Genomic DNA, 20,664 nt, shown 5'->3' with positions numbered 1-20,664 from the left:
CTATGAGAGCTCTACTCCAATCATCTGAAATTCATCCCTCTGTCCAAACCTGAGCTATGTAGTGCAGCCACTGTAAGACTTTTATACCTCCATAGTTGAGCAATTCTAGTCGAATATCATCTACTCCAGATGCCTCGACACATTTCAGGCTTTTGATGCTTTTTCTACTTCAAGTATGGATATGTATTCTGGATTGCATGTCTGTGTTCTTAACCACTGTGTTGTCACTGATTGTTTCATTTAGCAATTTTTCCAAGTAATTACTCCATTCTTCAAGGATATCTTTTATTATTATTATTATTATTTGACACCTCCAGGGAGTTCAAGGACTTATTGAGGGAGGGCACCTGCTCTACAACTCTGTCTTCCCTACTCAATCCACCAATTGACTGCAACTACACCAACACCATCTACCGCCGACCACCACTGGTATTTCCACAGACACTCACAAACATCCATGCCCATGCTGGGATTCGAACCAGCAGCCTTTTGGCTAGAGACCAGATACGCTAACCACTCAGCCAGCCAGGACAGGCCAGCTTTTTCTCTAGTTTTCATGTCACCTTTATCATCTCTAATTCCTTTTAAGCACTCTTTCCTCTATTTCTAAACTTCAACAATCTCCAGAATATCTTGCCATCTTCTTGATATTTATTTTCTATGTTCTTACCAAGGTCATCCAATGATTTCTGCTTAGCCAGTTTACACAGTGTTTGGCTTTGTTATATTTGTCACTGTATTCTCTAAGAGCAGAAGCTGACTTATTTGCTGGGAACTTTTGATGTGCTTTCTTCTTTTTCTTCACTGCCTCTTTAACTTCCTGTGTCCACCATGGAGTTCTAATTTTTCTACCCTTGCAGAAAACCTCCCACATGCCTCTCTGGCTAAATCAGTCAATGTTTTTTTCAGGGCTTGCTACTGAATTTTCAAGGTTTGCTTCCTATTCGCAAAACTATTTCCTTTTTTCTTCAATAATGTTTGTGTATTTTCATCTAGAGTTCACAAATGAGAGCTGCTCAACTTTTATTCGCTTTAAAACTTTCTTACATGTTTTTCTTTTCAATATGAAATTCAATTATATCCTGCTCTAGACAAAATGATGATCACTTTCAATTTCAAATCATCTGTACACTCTGGTGTCCTGCACCAGGGAGAAAACATCACTATCAACAATAACATAATCAACGCAGCTTTTCTTATTCCTTGCCTCTTCTCTCCATGTGAATTTATGCACATTTTTATGTTGGAACATGGTGTTAGTAATAGCCAGTCCATGTCCTGAGCAGAAAACCAGTTGGTATTTGTCATTATTATTATTAGCTTTGCACTTTTCTCCAAATTTTCCCAAAATATTTTTGTATGTCTGACAATCATTTCCTACTCTGCTACTTAGATTCCCAACAAGGCCCAACTTTTCATTTTTCATTGTGTCAGTTGCTTTCTCTAAAGTCTCAAAAAATTCCTCCACTTCTACATTAGTTGAATCCTCTGTATGACCAGAGGCACAAATAAGTCTCATTGTCTAGTTCCCCATTCTGATATTAGCCCACATCACTCTACTTGAGACTGCCTGTCATTCTAGAAGATTCGCCTCATATTTAGTATTGAATACAATAGCTACCCCTTCTTTTCCTTGATTGTCATTGTCTGAATATAACATTTTGTATTTATTGCTCAGAAGGATCTCACCAGTTTTTGTCTGTTTTGTTTCAGTCACCCCTATTATGTCGATCTGGTACTTATCCAATTCCTCAGCTAGCTCCATTTCTTTGCCATTTGGGCTTCTTATGGTGATAGTACCGATCTAGAACTCTGGTGATGTTGAGTTAGGGTGTGTTTTAAGATTTGTTCCAGTAGCTTGCGTTTTGCTGTTCACCCAGGTTCCCTGATGAAAACAACAAGGGGGGGGGGGGCTTGTTTAACCAGTGACGTCCCAGCCACCATGAAATTCTGTCATGTTGTATCATGATATTATATTGTAGTTTAAGTCAATAAGAATACAATTTGGTTGGCTAAATCCCAAATTGCCAGCCCATCCTCATCCATTCAGTATCCAGATAGATACCTAACAGGGTGCACCACAAGAAAGTGAGGATTGGACATTAGGTTAGAAGCCCCCTGGTCGGTTTTTTGCATTCCTTTAAAGTCTATGTAAAGGTGTCCTCTCAGTTATACAGCTTTGACGCTTAAGCACCCCTCAGTGGGAGAATTTAATTATCCAAATATTGATGAGAAGAATGAAAATCCATTTACTGAGATATTGCGGATCAACTTTCTCAAGCAGCATGTGACAGAAGGAATTCGAAATCAAAGAGTGTTAGATTTGATTATAGTGTCAGAGGGTATTTTAGTTAAAGATATAACTATTCTGCAACCGGTTGGTGACAGTGATTATGCGTTACTCACTTGTTAAGTGACTAAGTTTATGAAGGTTCCATTCAGAAAAGGTTACATGCTGAACTACAAAGCAGGAAATTATGACCAACTGAGGAGTACATTGAGTTCATTGGAATGGGATCTGTTGATGGATGGGAAGAATATCAACAGTGCATGGGAAGCATTTAAACAATATTTAAATGATGAGATATCAGAATGTGTTCAGAGAATTCTAAGAATATATAGGTTAGGAGTCAAATGAATTTGTAATCTTATTAAGCAAGAGATTTGTAAGAAAAGGATGATGTGGAAGGAATACCGTGTGCATAATGATGATGCCTATTACGAAAATTATAAGTAGCAGGCTAGAATAGTCACAATTGTTGTATGGAAAGCAAAATAAGAGTACAAAAAGAAACTGGCTCTTCTGTGTGCTACAGACAACCCACAAGAATTCTATCGATATGCTGCAAATAAAAGAAAGAATGAATAGGAAAGAATCTCTTCTAAATGCAGATGACATGAGAGTTACAGATGCAAAAGAGGTTGTTCGACTAATGAGTGCCCATTTTGTTAAAACCTATCAACCTGGTACATGACATTGAACTCACTGCTATGTCTTCACTGGATGAATATACTCAGATGTATGAGGAGACGAGGTATTAGAGCTGTTGTACAAACTGAATAAGAATTCAGCAAGAGGGACTGATTGGATATCAGCACGTGTGCTAAAAGAGTGTTCAGCTGAACTGATCAGGCTGTTTGATATAAGTCTCAGAACAGGGAAGATTCTACAGGAATGGAAAGAATGTATGGTAATTTCATTGCACAAAGGTGGTGCAAAGACCGATGTATTCAACTATTGACCAATTAGTATCTCAGGAGTGGTGGTGGTGAAGATTTTGGAAAAATCGGTAAGGCATGCATTCAGAAATGGGTTGACAGTGAATCTACTTTGCAATGAGCAACATGGGTTTACTAAAGGAAGGTTATGTTTTAGCAACTTGCTCACATTCTATAACAATGTTACCATTGAACTAGACAATGGGAATGGATACACCATGATATTTTTGGATTTTGCTAAAGCTTTTGACAGAATACAGTATGATAGACTGTTGCATAAATTGGAGAATATGGGTTTGGGTTATAGACAAATATCAAAAATTGGTATGTGGGCGATATGAGTCTGCAAGATTTAAGGTAACAAGTGGTGTACCACAAGGATCAGTGCTTGGTCCACTGTTATTCAATCTGTACATTAAGGATATTAGGAAGGATTTGACAAGTGCAACATACAGCTATTTGCTGATGATGCAAAAATAGGTAGGGTAATCAGGAATGCTGCTGCTATGCAGTACTTGCAATATAATTTGAATAGGCTGGAATTATGGGCATGGGAAAATAAATGTCAGTAAATGTAAATTTATTCACTTCAGCATTATTAGATATCCAATGGTGTATTATATTGGTGAGATTATGCTAGCAGAAACTAATGAGGCTAGAAATCTTGCAGTGTTAGCAGATATGAAGTTGAAGTTTAGGGCTATGTAGCAAAGATTGCAATACAACTCAAAAGATAATTGCAATGCTGAAACTAACGTCTAGTTTCAGACATGTAAAGATAAGGATGTCATTTTGCCTCTTTACTAGGCCTTGATAAGGCCTCACTTGGATTATTGTGTGCAGGTCTGGTCTCCTGGTTTCCATTGTGATTCTGATATATTGGAGAGAGTGAAAGGAGAGTGTTAAAAATTATATCAGGATTGTGGAATACTGATTATGAAGACAAAGTGAGAATTTGTAGACTGCAGACACTAGCAAACAGAGGGGTGATATGATTGAGACTTACAAATTTCTGAAAGGGTCATACGAGATTTTAATCGATAATATTTTTCAATTTATGGAGGGTCGGGAAAGGACAAGAGGACATCCTTGCAAGTTGAGAATGAAGACCGCTAAAAAAAAAGGGGGTCAGGGCTAGAATTTTCTCTCAGAGGATGGTGCGTGATTGGAATGGATTACCATTGGATGTTGTGAGTGCAAGCAGTGTGAATGAATTCAAGAATAAGTATGATAGCTGGTGTGTGTAGTATGTGGCCTCCCTTGATGAGTCTCTGACTCCTTGGAGGTCTCTCTTAATAATAATATATGTGCAAATGGAATGTTAGATTGAACAACACGTCTCTATTTAAGCTGTAAGTGAGCAGTTAAAACTGAACAAGCTACAGGAAGATGGTTGGATGTTAAATAAGGTGTGCAACAAGGGTACACATTATGAAGGAAACTAGTATTAAATCTGATATCAAAATTGGTGATGCTCTTTACTCAGCTCTTTACTTTATGCAGATGATATTACACTTCTGAATAAATCTGTGCAAGTTCACTGAAATACTGCCTAAGAATTCACTACAGTTTCTGTTCTACAATTTGGTTTGAATTTTATTTAATATTTTAATTAATACTGCTTAATATTTTTAATAAGGCTGAAAATTAACATTTTTACCTTATCTGCTTAGGAAGCTCAAGTGCATGTTGAAGGGCCTCCACAGATCCAAGATTATGTAATAAATATATACATTCCATTTCTGGCCGATACTTAAGCATTGGGTCAACAATAGAACCACTAGCATATAAAACAAGAAGATGTTTTAAACATTCTTGGAGATGCTTTCTATTCAGATGAGGATCAAATGAGGAAAGAGGCTCCTCACATAATCTGTAAAAAATTAGAGATCTCATGATTTGAACAATTTGAGATTATCATAGCCTGCTAATAATAGCATGTTGATAATGTATTATCATCTTATTATGCTGATAAACTATTTTCAATCCAGTTACCATAATTAAATAGAATATAGTTATCAACTCATTCTATATCAAGCTGCTAAATACAGTTATAATTTCTTGAGTACAAAGTGATTAAAAATACAGCAAAAAATAAAAACTTACACATATATTGAATAAACATGAAATCTGACAATCTGTTCCAATATAAGAATACACTCCTCCCCCTGTGCTTGTTGTATTGTTAAGTCTTGACGAACAGCTCGCAGTCTGTCATTTACAAATTCATAAATTACTCTCCAGGGAACATTCTGTCTAGATATAATGCTGAAAAAGGAGGATGATTATATTAAAATAAAGCGACAGAAAAAAGTAACAGCACATAATTTTGTAGCAAACAAAGTAATATATTTAAAGTAGAAAGGATATAGTACACATGCCTTTGCTATTAACTCAGATCAGAGAAACAGAAAACTCCATAAAAAATGAAACTTTGCATCATGAAGCAACATGTCAGTACTTTCATAGGGAGAGAGATGATTTAGCAGAAAAAAACTGAGATCAATGTGTTTGAGATAATTATTTCATTAAATAATTGATGAAAAGATGTAAAAATATGGAGTTAAGACTGATCCTAGATGACTAAACAGCACTACAATCCTCTAATAGAGAACAGCATAGCTTTGTTAAAGGAAATTTTGCTTTTGTAATCTTCTCACATTCTATAATAGAGTGACAACAGAACTGGATTAAGTGAACAGATATACACAAAAATTCTGGATTGCCAAGACAATTCATAAGACTACACAGGGACACTTGTAACATGGACAGTAGAGTGATTGACTGACAAATATCAGAAAGTGATATATGAAATAGTGTCTTTTCAACCTTTGTGAGACCGCAGCCCAGTAAATTCTTTTTTTATAAGATGCGGGCCTGGTCCTAACAAATTTACTCGTAAATGCCTTTCCTTTTTTTTAAAGTTCATGCATTAAACTAAATAAGTATTAATAATTAACTATGGCATAATAAAGAGTATGGTTCTCAACCTTTGTGAGACAGCGGCACGGTAAATTCTTTTTTTTTTATAAGACGAGGGCCTGGTACCAACAATTTGTTGGTACCAGGAAGAGTATTAGTACACATGTATACGGTGTGGCATGTTGACAAATATAAAATTATATTTAAATTAGTTATAAATCACTGGACTAATGAAATCTTGTAGCATATTGTAGTTTCTTCAGTCCAACATCATTAAATTAATTTGTGATGATTTTCATTGACATATCCCATTCTGATCACCAAAAATTTATAATATTATTGTAAGTACTTTACAAACAAAGATTAACAACAGCAGAAATGAAGTTTATGAGATAAACTGCAAAGTATACCCTATTTGATCACAAAAGAAATGAAGAAATTATGAAAGAATTAAACCAAGAACCAGTAACAGAAAAAATTAAAAAATATAAACATAAATGGATGGAACATATTCAAAGAATGAAAACAGAAAGATTACCAAAACAAGCCCTAAAGTACAAGCCATTAGGAAAAAGAAAACCAGGACGTCCTCTTAAACGATTCAACGATGACTTCTAAGGCCGGAACAGGAAATGCTAGGCCTAAATCCTTGATACATATGATGACGATGATGATTGTAAGCACTTACAAGTGAATGCAGACTTTTTCTCCTGTGTGCTAGTAGTTCCCCCCCCCCCTCCTTTTGTACATCCTGGAGATCACTCTGTAGGCTTGAGGTGGATGAATCACTATTTGTTGCATCACAAACACCTTCGATACGAGATTTCTCAAAAACCAAAATTAAACAAAGACCCTGCCTATTATTCACATTAAAATTTAAATCTGTAGGCCTATTACTTTTAAAAAAATCACAGCACTCCAGTTTCGAAACAAGCACTTAAACATTACAATATGAACTTGCAAAGAAAGTATTCAGTATTACTAAATTTGAGAACCAGATACAGACTACCTTGATCTTCAATTTCAGTAGATAAATTTTCTTTATACTTCCTTGCTGATTGGTCACTAACATTTGCAACACAGATGTTATTTCGTCTCCAGTTTTGAGAAAAGAGGATATGCTGCCGTTGTTGTAATCAGCTTGCAGGCAATTTTTATGACCAGTCATAAACAGTGGTAATTCCCTTTTCTGAATGTTAAAAGATTTTGATGTGTGAAAATTAATGATAATTCATGAATACTTCCATATTTAAAAATACATGGCTTGGTCACTGACATCTGCTACACATGTTAATTAGGTGTTCTGGATCTGAGCTTTTCGACAGATTCATGAATATTATTCTCCTCAGAATATTCCCACTATAAAATATTTATTCATGAAAAATGATTAGAAAACTAAAATGACAAATTCCAGGAGAACTTCTCGTGACCCGGTATAATTGATGCCAGGACCAGGTACTGGGCCATGGCTCAGCGGTTGAGAAACATTGCCCTAGAGCATAGACATTTATAACTTGTATTAGATGTAGTTTGCAAAGAAAACCTCTAATAAATGGGATCATATGTTTCTTAATTAAAATATTTTGCATGTAATAGTTCTTTTCTGATAATTTATGAAAATTTTCCTAGGGGGTTACATGAAAAAGATATTTTTATAGGGTTCCACAGTGTCAGAAAGCTAAAAAAATCACTGGCCTAGAGGATAATATCCACAAACTTGCTGATGATGATGCAAAGGGAAGAGTGAAAAAGCACAGAGCTGACAGAAAACCTCTGAAAGTTGATTTGAACAAACACTGTTTCTATGAGCAAATGACAATGAATCCAGTTCAATGTTGCCAAATGAAAGGTTTTATATTTTGGAATGTGGACAATGGAGACAGAGTGTTATATTAATAGGAATTTCCTGAAAGTGACTGATGAAGCTAATGAGTGGAGGTGATAAAAGGCAGAGTTAAAGTTCAAGGGACATATTGTGAAAGTGGTTATCAAACTGGATAATTACAATGTTAAAGATAACTGATGTTTAGGATGAAAGAAGTTATTTTTCCACTTTACAAGGCTTTGATAAGTGACAAGTGTATGCAGATATGGCCACTTAGGTTTCGTCGAATAAGGAAACATTCAAAAAAAAAAAAAAAAGCAAGATGAAATCAGCCTATGGAATTGTGCATGATTAGGACAGAATGAAAGAATAGTTTCCACAGATAAAAAAACATATGGAGAAGAGCAACAGTATAGCTAAGCTTTTAGCACATTTGGCAAATCTGTAGCCATGTACCATTTATAGTGTGACAATTTCGATAATTGGTAAAATATCCTGCCACTAGCACTCTTCTGACACTGGCATCCTTGGCAATTGCCCAAAGCCAGAGTCCCTATGCTTCTGAAGGGAAGGAGATATGACAGAAACATAAAAGTTTCACAGTTATGGCTATCAGTAAGATTCTGCAACTATTATGGTAGGTAGGCAGGTAGGTAAGAAATAACTTAGAATCATCCTTGAAAGTTAAGTAAGGGTGTTGTACAGGGCATAGTGAAATTGTGAAATGGACTGTTGGGTGTAGTGGATTCAGTCAGTGAATATATATTCAAGAAGAAGTATAATAAGTATTTAGGAACTGTGTGACTAGAAAGGGCCCTCTCTCTCTCTCTCTCTCAATGAGTCCTTGAACTCCCCTGCAGGAGTCTGCATTATATAACAACATGAAAATAACAAAATCAGATGAAATAATAAAGAAAACAGTTTCACATACATAATAAATATTTCTATCCTAATCTTGGTTTTAATTCATATTTCAACATATATCATAGAAATCCTTGTGGAGATCAAGTCCTATGTCCTTAATTGGAAAGGAGAAAGGTACATATACTTCAGGTAATAAGTCATACCTTTATTTTAAAAGTAATTCACATATAAAAAGTAGACTATGTGGATTTTTCAAAAATGGTATGGTGCAATGAATGTAATATGTATGAGTGGGAAGATGTTATGGATTATGTAGAGAGGCTGAATAAGAGAAAAAAACGAGTGTGGATATGTAGGAAATATGATATTCTGATGGACCATGAGACTTGCACAAATAAAAGTTTAAATAAGAGTAGGGAACATGGCATCATAACTGACACGTCAGTTGAAGATTATACAAATGTTCAGAGAGGGATATGGGATTGACGGAGAACAGCCTGTGACTGGCAATAAAATGGAAACAGCAAATGATAGCAAAAAAAGGACACAAGATTTGAAAGCTGAGTTGGTGAAGATGATGCATATGCAAAGTGAAACAATGAGAACAGTATTAAAAAATATACTAACGGAATAACTCGTAAAATATTATTTAATAGTATAATTTTTGCCTGTGTATCGCAGTCATCTTCAGTACATTTATAAAGCTAATTGAATAATAACTGATAATTCCAAAGGATGACACCTAAGTAGCTAATGTAAGATTAACTAAAAAGGTCAATAAATATCCTAACTATAAAAAAAAAAAATTAAAATAATAAAAATAAAAATAAATAAATAAATATATCATCATCATCAAATTCCTGCCATGTACTGTCAAGGGTACAGGATACGATAGTACTACATGAAAAATTTACATCATTACTAACTTCCTATCTACAATTTTCCTCCAGATCAGTCTGTTACTTGTCAAGATTCCAACATTATCAGATCTTATATTTCTATCGTCTAAGGCACATTGTACTGTATCAATCCACCTATATCTTCCTCTGGGTCGTTTTCCTGCAAACCTGGCAGAGAACACTTCTTTTGCTAATCTTTCCTCGCCAATTCTGTTTAAGTGACCATACCACCTGAGATTAGCTCTGCTAACGCATTTGTGGATGCTGACAATATCAAGTTCTTTCCTAATATCCACGTTTTTAATATGATATTGCCATTGATGCCATTTGTTCATGCCCATAATCTTTCTCAGGACTCTCATATCTACGGTCTCTAGTATTTAATCAAGTGTTTTACTTCTGAGCAGCTCTCAGATCCATAAGTTAAAATTGTTTTGAACACTGTCTTGTATACAGCTAATTTAGTGTCCCGACTAATTTCTCCCTTATTGAATATGAATTTATTCAATTGACTTCCTACCATACCAGCTTTGTTGATTCTATTGTCTATTTCCATATTTAATTTACCATCTTCACTAAAAATCGTACCTAAATAGGTGAAATGTTTTTGTTCAACAGGTTCTCTGTTCACAATGCAGTTGACATTTTCAACGATTCTGCCTATTTTCATTGTCTTTTTATTGCTGACCTTCATACCATATCTATTACAATAGTTATTCAATTTAGTCAGGGAATCTTAGAGACTTGTAACGGATTTATTTAGAAGTATAACATCGTCTGTATAAAGCAAAGAGCTGACATTAACATCACCAATTTTGATATCATGTTTATTACCACTTTCCTTCATAATGTGATCGATATAGATAATGAATAACAGAGGCGATAATGTACATCCTTGTCTCACACGAGATTTAACATTAAACCATCATCCTGTACTTCCTTCAATTCTAACTGCTGACTTACAACTCAAATACAGATAAGTATTACTTGTTATAATGAAATTGACAGCACGTATAACTGTAGCATATTGAATAGCTTCTCTCTTGGCACCTTGTCATATGTTTTTTCCAGATCAACAAAACTTAAATATAGATCTTTGTTATATTCCCATGATTTCTCCACTATTTGTAATATAGTGAAGATCTGATCCTGACAGCCTCTATTTGGCATAAATCCAGCTTGGTTTTCATCAAGCTTTATTTCCACAATTCTTCTCAACCGTTTCGCAAGTACATGGCATAAATCATACCAGGAACACTCAAGCAGGGAAATACTTCTGTAATTCTCCCATTCAGTTTTATTTCCCTTTTTATATAAGGGTACTATGAGAGCTCTACTCAAATCATTGGGAATTTGCCCCTATGTCCAGGCCTTCTGAACTATGCAGTGCAGTCACTGTAAGACTTTTATACCACCATACTTCAGCATTTCTGGTCGAATATCAAGTACTCCTCCTGCCTTTCAACATTTTACGCTTTTCATGGCTTTTTACTTCAAGTATGGATATGTATTCCTGATTGTATGACTGATAATTAAAAACTTAAGGAATTGATAGCGTATACTAGAAATATAAATTAAATCAACTTTAATATATACATTTCAATATTTAGGCAACGTGACGTTGCCGAATTGGAAAGTATATATTAAAGTTGATTAACTTATATTTCTAGTATATGCTGTCAATTCCTTAAGTATTTAATTATCATGTTTAAGCAGCATATAAGCCTTTCTACAAGAATGACTGCATGCCTGTTGAGTGTTTTTTACCACTGTACTATCACTGCTTGTTTCATTTAGCAATTTTTTGAAGTACTTACTCCATACTTCAAGGATATCTTTTTCTACAGTTTTAATGTCTCTTTATCATCTCTAACTCCTTTTACAACACTGTTTCCTCCATTTCTGAGCTTCTTCAACAACCTCCAGAATATTTTGCCACCTTTTTGATATTTATTTTCTATGTTCTTGCCAAAGTCCTCCTATGACTATTGTTTAGCTAGTTTTGTAAAGTGTTTAGCTTTCTTATATTGGTCTCTGTATTCTCTAAGAGCACAAGCTGATTTATTTGCCAGGAACTTTTGATACACTTTTTTCTTTTCCTTCACCACCTCTTTAACTTCCCGTGTCCACCATGGAGTTCTGATTTTTCTATCCTTGTACATAACCTCACCACATGCCTCTGGATGAATCAATCAAGGTTATCTTCAAGGCTTGCCAATAAATCTCTGAAGTTTGGTTCCTGTTCTCAAACTCTTTAATTTTTTCTTCAATAATGTTTGTGTATTTTAGTCTGAGAGCTCACATCTGAGAGCTGCTCAACTTTTATTTGCTTTAAAACTTTCTTACATGTCATTCTTTTCAATATGAAATTCAATTTTATCCTGCTCAAGACTAAATAGTGATCACTTCCAATTTCAAATCCTCTGTACACTCTGGTATCCTGCACCAGGGAGAAAACATCACTATCAACAATAACATAGTCAATCAGACTTTTCTTATTTCTTGCCTCTTCTCTCCATGTGAATTTGTGCACATTTTTATGTTGGAACATGGTGTTAGTAATAACCAGTCCATGTCCTGAGCAGAAATCCAACAAATATTTGCCATTATTATTAGCTTTGCTCTTTTCTCCAAATTTTCCCAAAACATTTTTGTATGTCTGACAATCATTTGCTACTCTGCTATTTAGATCCCCAACAAGGACCAACTTTTCCTTTTTCATTGTGTCAGATGCTTTCTCTAAAGCATTAAAAAATTCCTCCTCTTCTACCTTAGTAGAACCTTCTGTGGGACCAACAGCACAAATAAGTTTTATTGTCCAGTTCCCCATTCTGATATTTGCCCACATCACTCTACTTGGGACTGCCTGCCATTCAAGAAGATTAGCCTCGTATTTAGCATTGAACACTCAGCAGGCATACAGTCAGGAATACATATCCATACTTGAAGTAGAAAAAGCCATCAAAGGCTTAAAATGTGGAAAGGCAGCAGGAGTAGATGATATTCGACCAGAAATGCTGAAGCATGGTGCTATAAAAGTCTTGCAGTGGCTGCACTCCATAGTTCAGAAGGCCTGGACAGAGGGACGAATTCCCAATGACTGGAGTAGCTCTCATAGTACCCATATATAAAAAGGGAAATAAAACTGAATGTGAGAATTACAGAGGTATATCCCTACTGAGTGTTCCTGGTAAGATATATGCAAGTATACTTGAGAAGAATTGTAGAAGAAATGTTTGGTGAAGAACAAGCAGGATTCAGGACAAATAGAGGCTGTCAGGATCAGATCTTCACTTTATGGCAAATAGTTGAGAAAGCATGGGAATATAACAAAGATCTATATTTAAGTTTTGTCAATTTGGAAAAGGCATATAACAAGGTGCCAAGAGAGAAGCTATTCAATATGCTACAGTTATAAGGTGACAATGGAGCATTATATCAAGCAATACTTAGTCTTTATTTTAGTTGTAAGTCAGCAGTTAGAATTGAAGGAAGTACAGGAAGATGATTTAATTTTAAATCTGGTGTGAGACAAGGATGTACATTATCCCCTCTATTATTCATTATCTATATGGATCACATTATGAAGGAAAGTGGCATTAAACATGACATCAAAATTGGAGATGTTAATGTCAGCTCTTTGCTTTATGTGGGCGATGTTATGCTTAACAATAAATCCACTATGAGTCTGCAAGATTCCTTGACTAAATTGAATAACTGTTGTAATAGATATGGTATGAAGGTCAGCAATAAAAAGACAAAGACAATGAAAATAGGCAGAATCATTGAAAATGTCAACTGCATTGTGAACGGAGAACCTGTGGAACAAGTAAAACATTTTACCTACTTAGGCACAATTTTTAGTGAAGATTGTCAATTAAATATGGAAACAGACAACAGAATCAATAAAACTGGTATAGTAGGAAGTCAATTGAATAAATTCATATGGAATAAGAGAGAAATTAATCGGAACACTAAATTAGCTGTATACAAGACAGTGTTCAAACCAGTTTTAACTGGGTCAGAAGTAAAACACTTGACCAAAGACTAGTAGCCGCAGATATGAAAGTCCTGAGAAAGATTATGGGTGTGGACAGATAGCATCAATGGCAATATCATATTAAAAATGAGGATATTAGGAAAGAACTTGACATTGTCAGCATCCAGAAATGCTTTAGCAGAGCTAATCTCAGGTGGTATCGTCATTTAAACAGAATAGGTGAGGAAAGATTGGCAAAACAAGTGTTCTCTGCCAGGTTGGCAGGAAAATGACCCAGAGGAAGACCATGATATAGGTGGTTTGATAGGGTACAAAGTGCCTTAGATGACAGAAATATAAGATCTGATAATGTTGGAGTCTTGACAAGTAACAGACTGATTTGGAGGAAAATTGTAGATAGGAAGTTAGTAATGATGTAAATTTTTCATGTAGTACTATCATATCCTGTACACCCCTTTAGGGTACATGGCAGGAATTTGATGATGATGATGATGATTTATTGCTCAAAAAGATCTCACCAGTTTTTGTCTTTTTTGTTTCAGTCACCCCTATTATGTTGATCTGGTACTTATCTAATTCCTCAGCTAGCTCCAATTCTTTGCCATTCAGGCTTCTTATGTGGATAGCACCGATCTTTAACTCTGGTGATGTTGAGTTGGGGTGTGTTTTCAGTTTTGCTCCAGTAGCTGACTTTTCGCTGTTTCAACCGACGCCCCAGCCAGCATGAAATTTTGTCATTTTGTACCATCATTTTTTATTTTGATTTAACCAATAAGAATACAATTTGTTCGGCTAAATCCCAAATTGCCAGTCCATCCTCGTTCGTTCTGTATCCAGGTAGATACCCAACAGGGTGCACCACGAGAAGGTGAGGATTGGACATTAGGTCAGAAGCCCTGGTCGGTTCTCCGCATTCCTTTAAAGGTTATGTGGAGGTCTCTTCTCGGTTACACAGCTTTGACTCTTAAGCACCCCCACAATAAAAAGTTAGGAAAGATTAGCTGATTTATAAAGTACTGTAAAGGGGATAGACGTAAACCATCATATCTGTTTAAGTTAGGAGAGTGAAGTAGAGTTTCACATGTTTCTTTATAAAGCCGCTCCATGAGGAACCGACTTTTGTGAAGGACTCTTTTCTTGTTCCAATGAACTCTATGTCTAGTGATGATGTCATGTTCTGGAAGTCCAGACTGTTCAGGTTCAAGGTATTGAATACAAGACTAGGATTCTAGCCGAAAAGAGGCAGATCTTCCTGTTTGTCAGAAATAAGATAATCCACAAGAGCAAGGAATCTGGTAGACACCTGGATAACTAAGATGTGGAAGCTTGTCCTTTGGAGAAGTGAGAAAGGTGGAGATTTTTCTAAAAGGTTGAAAGGCATTCAGTGGTTTTAAAACTTTTGCTATATGTTCACTAATGCCACACATATAAGGGATAGGAATGCGCGTTATTTCTTCTGTATTTGAAGAGGAAGACATATTAAAACTCCTCAAAGCTCTTTTGATGAAGGAATTCTTATATCCATTAGATAAAAAGGAGGAAATAATATACTGAAGTTCTTTTTGTAACAGATCGTCTGAAGAACAAAAGAAGTGGACCCAATGAACCAGTGTTTTAATAGTTCCTGCCTTTTGACTGGGATGATGATGAGATTCAGCATGGATATAATGTCCTGTATGCATCTTCTTTCTATAGATTGAGAAATGTCAGCCATCTGGTTGACGAAGAATTAAAAGACCTAAAAGGCTACTGCTTATTTGATTCTACTTCTAGGGTGAACTGGATCCTTATTAAAACATAAGAGAATTGTAGATATGTATAGAAGAGTGAAGAAGATGAAAACAAATGATGCCAGTATGAAAATGGTAATGAAAGACCCGCAAGGGGCGATTCAATTATTAGAGGTGTGGTAAATGAGAAGATGCATAAGGTTTGTTTTCCTGGAGATAAAATGAATAGAGTGAATAGAAATGAATAGAATGGAGATAAAATGAATTGAGGAATAGGATATGAGGACTAAGCAAGCAAAGGAGTTGGTAGTGGTAGTAGTGACAAATGACTTGATTGGGAACAAGGAGAATGTAAGATTGGATATCAGGAGGTTACTGAGAAGGATAACAGTGTGATAGGAAAGGTAGTCACAGTGTGTTGATCAGGTATGACAGTAATGAGATGAGACAGAGAGCAAGAATTATGAATGATTTGTTAGCATAAATGTGTGAAGAGAAAAAAGTGCAGTTTGCTAATGTGTGGAATGAGTTTGAATTGAACTATATAAGACTATATGGACTGCATTTGAATGGTTTTGATGAGAATCAATTGGAGAGGATGCTGCTGGAAGAGAGAGTAATGAGTGCACAGAATGAATCTGAGTAAGTAAGAAGCAATGAGAAAGAGCAGGAGAGATTGAAGTGATGCTTATGAATGAATGAAGAAATGGGTAGCATGAGCATGAGAACAAGTGTGCAAGACAAAAAGAGAAATGGGGAGACACAGGGTGGAGACGGGAACACAGTGTGAGAACGTTGAAGCCTAAAGAGGATGTCAATGTGTGTGTGTGTAGACAAAAAAGGAAGAGTATGACCTGGGATGTAGCAGAAAATAGTTGGATTGGAAGAAGGTTCTGGGACAAGTAAGGAGAAAAAGAAATGACTCGAGGGAAGTATGGAGATGTTGCATCTAACAAGTGGTATCAGTGAAACTTGTTATAGATTTAGGAATGAGCTCTTATGTTTGTATATGAATGCTAGACATATCAGAAACAAGGGAAATGAAATGGTTGCATTGATCAAGTTTGTTCGACCAAAAATTGTTGGAATAAGTGAGACATGATTGGATGAGGAAGACATCCTGACAGGAATAGAGATGGAATGGTATGATCTATTTCGTGAAGAAATAAAGGATAAAAAAGGAGGTGGAGTGTTATTGATGATAGCAAAAGATTTATGTCCATACAAGGTAGGGATGCAAGGGGAAATAGTGGTAGTGGTTTTGACGCAGTATGGTGTGCGATAGTGGTGAACAGAATGAAATGCTTTGTTGGATGTTGCAATAGACCTGGTAATGTGGAGCGACCAGGAAATGTATAAGCAAATTAGCTAAGCAAATGGGAAAAGGGTGATCAATTATGGGCAATTTAGATTGGGATGATGAGATAGCAACTGAATTGACTGAGTTGAGTTTCTTGAGGTTTTTGAGGGACAACAACCTCAGGCAGTATGTAACAGAAGGCACACGAGGATTAAGGGTCTTGGATTTGATCATTTCATCAGAGAATCTGCCTCCAGTTATTTCAGTTAGTGAGAGTGACCATGAAGTGATTACCTGAGTAGTTGCCAGCCAAGTGAGGAAAGGGTATATGTGGAACTACAAGGCTGGTGATTATGTGAAGTTCAGGAAACAGCTTACAGCTGTACCGTGGAATGAATATTCAAGAAGTATCTAGAAGAAGCAATATCTAAATGTATTCCAAAGGTAAGAAGGATAAATAAAGTAGGTGTAAATGGATGAATGAAGAGATTAAGCATGCAATACAAAGAAAAAAGGCATTATGGAGGCAACATAAGAGGAATAGTCATAATCGATTCTATGAGAAATACAAAGAACAGGCAAGGAGGGTGACTTGGTTGGTAAGAGTGGCAGTTAGTTAATGAAGTCAAAAAACCTAGGGAGTTCTTTCGACATGCAAAAATAAGAATGATTATGGTGGGATGGCATTGATTGGAGAAAATGATATAAGGACAACTACTGCAGAGGATATAGCTTAGATATTTAATGAGCAGTTCATAAAGGTCTTTCATCGTTGTGAATATGACATCATGGAAAATTTGAGAGCAGTTAAAGAGAAAGAGGCTGACTGAATGAGCAAAAGGTATATGAAGAAATTGACATCTACCTTGATTTATTTGTTTAATGAGCCTTACATTGGGTTAAGTTTCAAAGAAGTGAAAGGCAAGATTGTACCATTTCATAAAGGAGATAATAGAATTCAAGCACCAACTGTGTGTCAGGTGTTGTGGTTAAAATGTTGCAAAGACTGGTGAGAATCAGGATCCAGAATTGGGTTGACAAGAATGGTATTATATTTGACCTCCCTTTAGCACAGATATGCTAAAGGGAGGTCATGTTTTAGTAATCTACTTACTTATTACAATAAGGTGACAGCAGATCTGAATGTAGGAGATGGATACACAGTAGTATACTTTAACTTTGCAAAGGCTTTTGATAGATTACCGCATGATAAGCTGATAGTCAAACTAGAGCGGATGAGGTTGAATATTAGACTAGTGCATTAGATTGGAAATTGGCTGTCTGATAGGTATCAACAAGTTGTGTATGTGGGAACAATATATCAGAAGAGGAAAGTCACTAGTGGTGTGCCTCATGGGTATGTTTTAGGACCATTACTGTTTAACCTGTATGTTAATGACATTGGGGAAGATTTGAATGGGGATATTCGAATATTCAGTTGTTTGCAGATGATGCAAAGTTGGGACAAAGTATGAGGAATAGAGCAGATGTTGTGACATTACAAGAAGACTTGAATGAATGGGCATGGAAGTGGGGATGCCAGTTCAATGTTGCAAAATGTAATTTTTTAAAATTTGGAAAACGAAGATGGGATGTAAAATTTACTCTTGGGGTGATGGTATGGATAAGGATCTGAAATAGAGAAGACATATTGTTAAAATTATGAGGACAAAACAGCAAATTCTGGGAATGATGCAGAGGACACCGACTTATAGAAGTAAAGAGGTTCTGGTTCCATTGTATAAGACTCCGATTATGCCACATATGGACTACTGTGCACAGATTTGGTCATCTGGTTTTCAAAAAAATGAAGAGATGCTGAAGAGGGTCCAGAGGCAATTGACCAAAATAGTTTCTAATCTCTGAAATGTTGAATATGAAGAAAGGTTGAGACAATGCAATTTGAAGTCTAGTGGATAGGAGAAAGAAAAACAAAATCTCGTGCAGTCCTGCATGGAACATGAATCATCCCTTTGTCCAGCATATCCACACTGTACTGTCTTATATTTTTCTCTGGGAAAGATTTTGGTAAGAATATAGGAGATAAATATCAGGAAGATGACAGAGTGTTCTGGAATCTATTGCAAAAAGTTTAGAAATGAAGGAAAGAGAACTGTAAAAGGAATCACACAGGTGATGTGAAAACTTAAACTAAAGATATTCAGGATATCTGGAGTAATTACAATGAAAGACAAATGAAAGAAGCAGTGAAAGAACATTGGTAGAAAATATTCAAGAGGAATGCAATCACAAATACATATCAGTATTTAAGTAGGAAAAGCTATCAAAAGTTTGAAATGTAAAAAAGGCAACTACTGGAATAGAATGATATTCAACCAGAAATGATTTAATATGGAAGTACAGAAGTTTTACAGATGCTACACGGCATAATTCAGAAGGCCTGCTCAGAAGGTCTAATTCCAGATGATTGGAGAGAGCACTCAAAATTCTCAGATTCAGTTTTATTTCCCATGCAAGGAAATAAAAGTGTGAAAATTACACAGGAAATTTGTCACTAAGTGTTCCATGTAAGATTTATTCTAGCATCCTGGAAAAAAAAAAAAAAAAAACAAGCTTGATTCGGGACCAAATAGAGGTTGTTAGAATCAGATTTTCACCTCACAACAAGTAGCTGAGAAATCCTGAGAATAGGTCAAGAATTCTGTAGGTATGAATAAATATGCAACAAAGTGCCAAGTAAAAATCCATTCAGAGAGAGCTAAAATTATGTGGTGCAAATAAGACATGATATTGAACAATACATGGCCTACTTTTTCAGTTGTAAGAACTTGAAGAAAGCCGTTTGATGTAAAATCAGTTCTGAAACAAGGGTGCATTCTGTTTCCAGCAAAGGTTGGTCGATTGATAGAGAGACTCTGCTACTAATGGTTCATGAAAAAGTTAAGCAAGTTTGAGCGTGGTTAGTAGTTGGAAGGGATCAATCTCAGAACCCTCATATCTGTGAAGTCTGGCATTTGATCAAGTGCTTTATTTCTAACCTAACTCTATAGCTACCCGACCATACCAGCTTTGCTTATTCGGTTGTCTATTTCCAGATTTAACTTGCCATCTTCACTAAAAACTGTGCCTAAATAGCTGAAATATTTTACTTGTTCTAAAGGATCTCCATTCAGAATACAGCTAAAGATTTCTATGCTCTTGCCTATTTTCATAGTTTTTCCAAAACTATGAAAATAGGCAAGATTTTCATAATTTTTTAGCTATTTTCATAGTTTTTTTCATAATTTTCATGCCAAATTTGTTATAGCTGTTATTCAATTTAGTTAGAGAATCCTGGAGACTTGCACTAGATGTGTTTAGGAGTACAACATCATACACATGAAGCAAAGAACTAAGTTTGACATCTCCAATTCTAATATCAGGCCTAATGCCACTTTCTTTCATAATTTGATCCATATAGATGACGAATAAGAGTAGCGATAATGTGCATCCTTGTCTTACCCTGATTTTAAATGAAATAAACCATTTTCCTGTATTTCCTTCAGTTCTAACTGACAACTTAAATATAAACTACCCTGTATAATGTTCCGATAACTCCATATAATTGAAGTATTTTGAAAAGCTTTTCTTAGGGCACCTTGTCATATATCTTTTCTAGATAAACAAAACTTAAGTACAGGTCCTTGTCATATTCCCACACTTTCTTAACTATTTGTCTTAAAGTGAAAATCTGATCTCTATCAACCTCTATTTGACCCGAACCCAGCTTGTTCTTCTCCAAGTTTCTCATCCACAATCTTTTTGAACCTCTTTTTAAAAATGCATGCATAAATCTTACCTGGAACACTTAAAATAATTCCTTTTCAATTCTCACATTCAGTTTTATTTCTTTTTTTGTAGATGGGTACTATGTGAGCTCTGCTCCAATCATTGGAAATTTGACC

The 20,664-nt window shown here is 35.6% G+C and overlaps 1 protein-coding gene across 2 annotated transcripts in view; it reads right to left on the bottom strand.

Annotated features, from left to right (window-relative positions):
- Positions 1 to 20,664, bottom strand: part of LOC150093813 (SAC3 domain-containing protein 1) — a 120,962-nt gene that overhangs the window by 68,919 nt on the left and 31,379 nt on the right. For both annotated transcript variants that reach the window (XM_090412985.1, XM_090412984.1), the window contains 2 exons: positions 5,326 to 5,487; positions 4,880 to 5,092 (listed from right to left, as the gene is read on the bottom strand). In XM_090412985.1, the coding sequence (XP_090269111.1) occupies positions 4,880 to 5,092; positions 5,326 to 5,487 (375 nt within the window). The remainder of the gene's footprint in view (positions 1 to 4,879; positions 5,093 to 5,325; positions 5,488 to 20,664) is intronic.

Source organism: Typopeltis vanoorti, chromosome 23 (genome assembly GCF_054136105.1).
Source record: "Typopeltis vanoorti isolate ZY-2024b chromosome 23, IOZ_Tvanoo_1.0, whole genome shotgun sequence".
Lineage (NCBI taxonomy): Eukaryota > Metazoa > Arthropoda > Arachnida > Uropygi > Thelyphonidae > Typopeltis > Typopeltis vanoorti.
The sequence above is the reverse complement of the archived record's forward strand: the minus strand, read 5'-3'. Positions and strand labels throughout refer to the sequence as shown.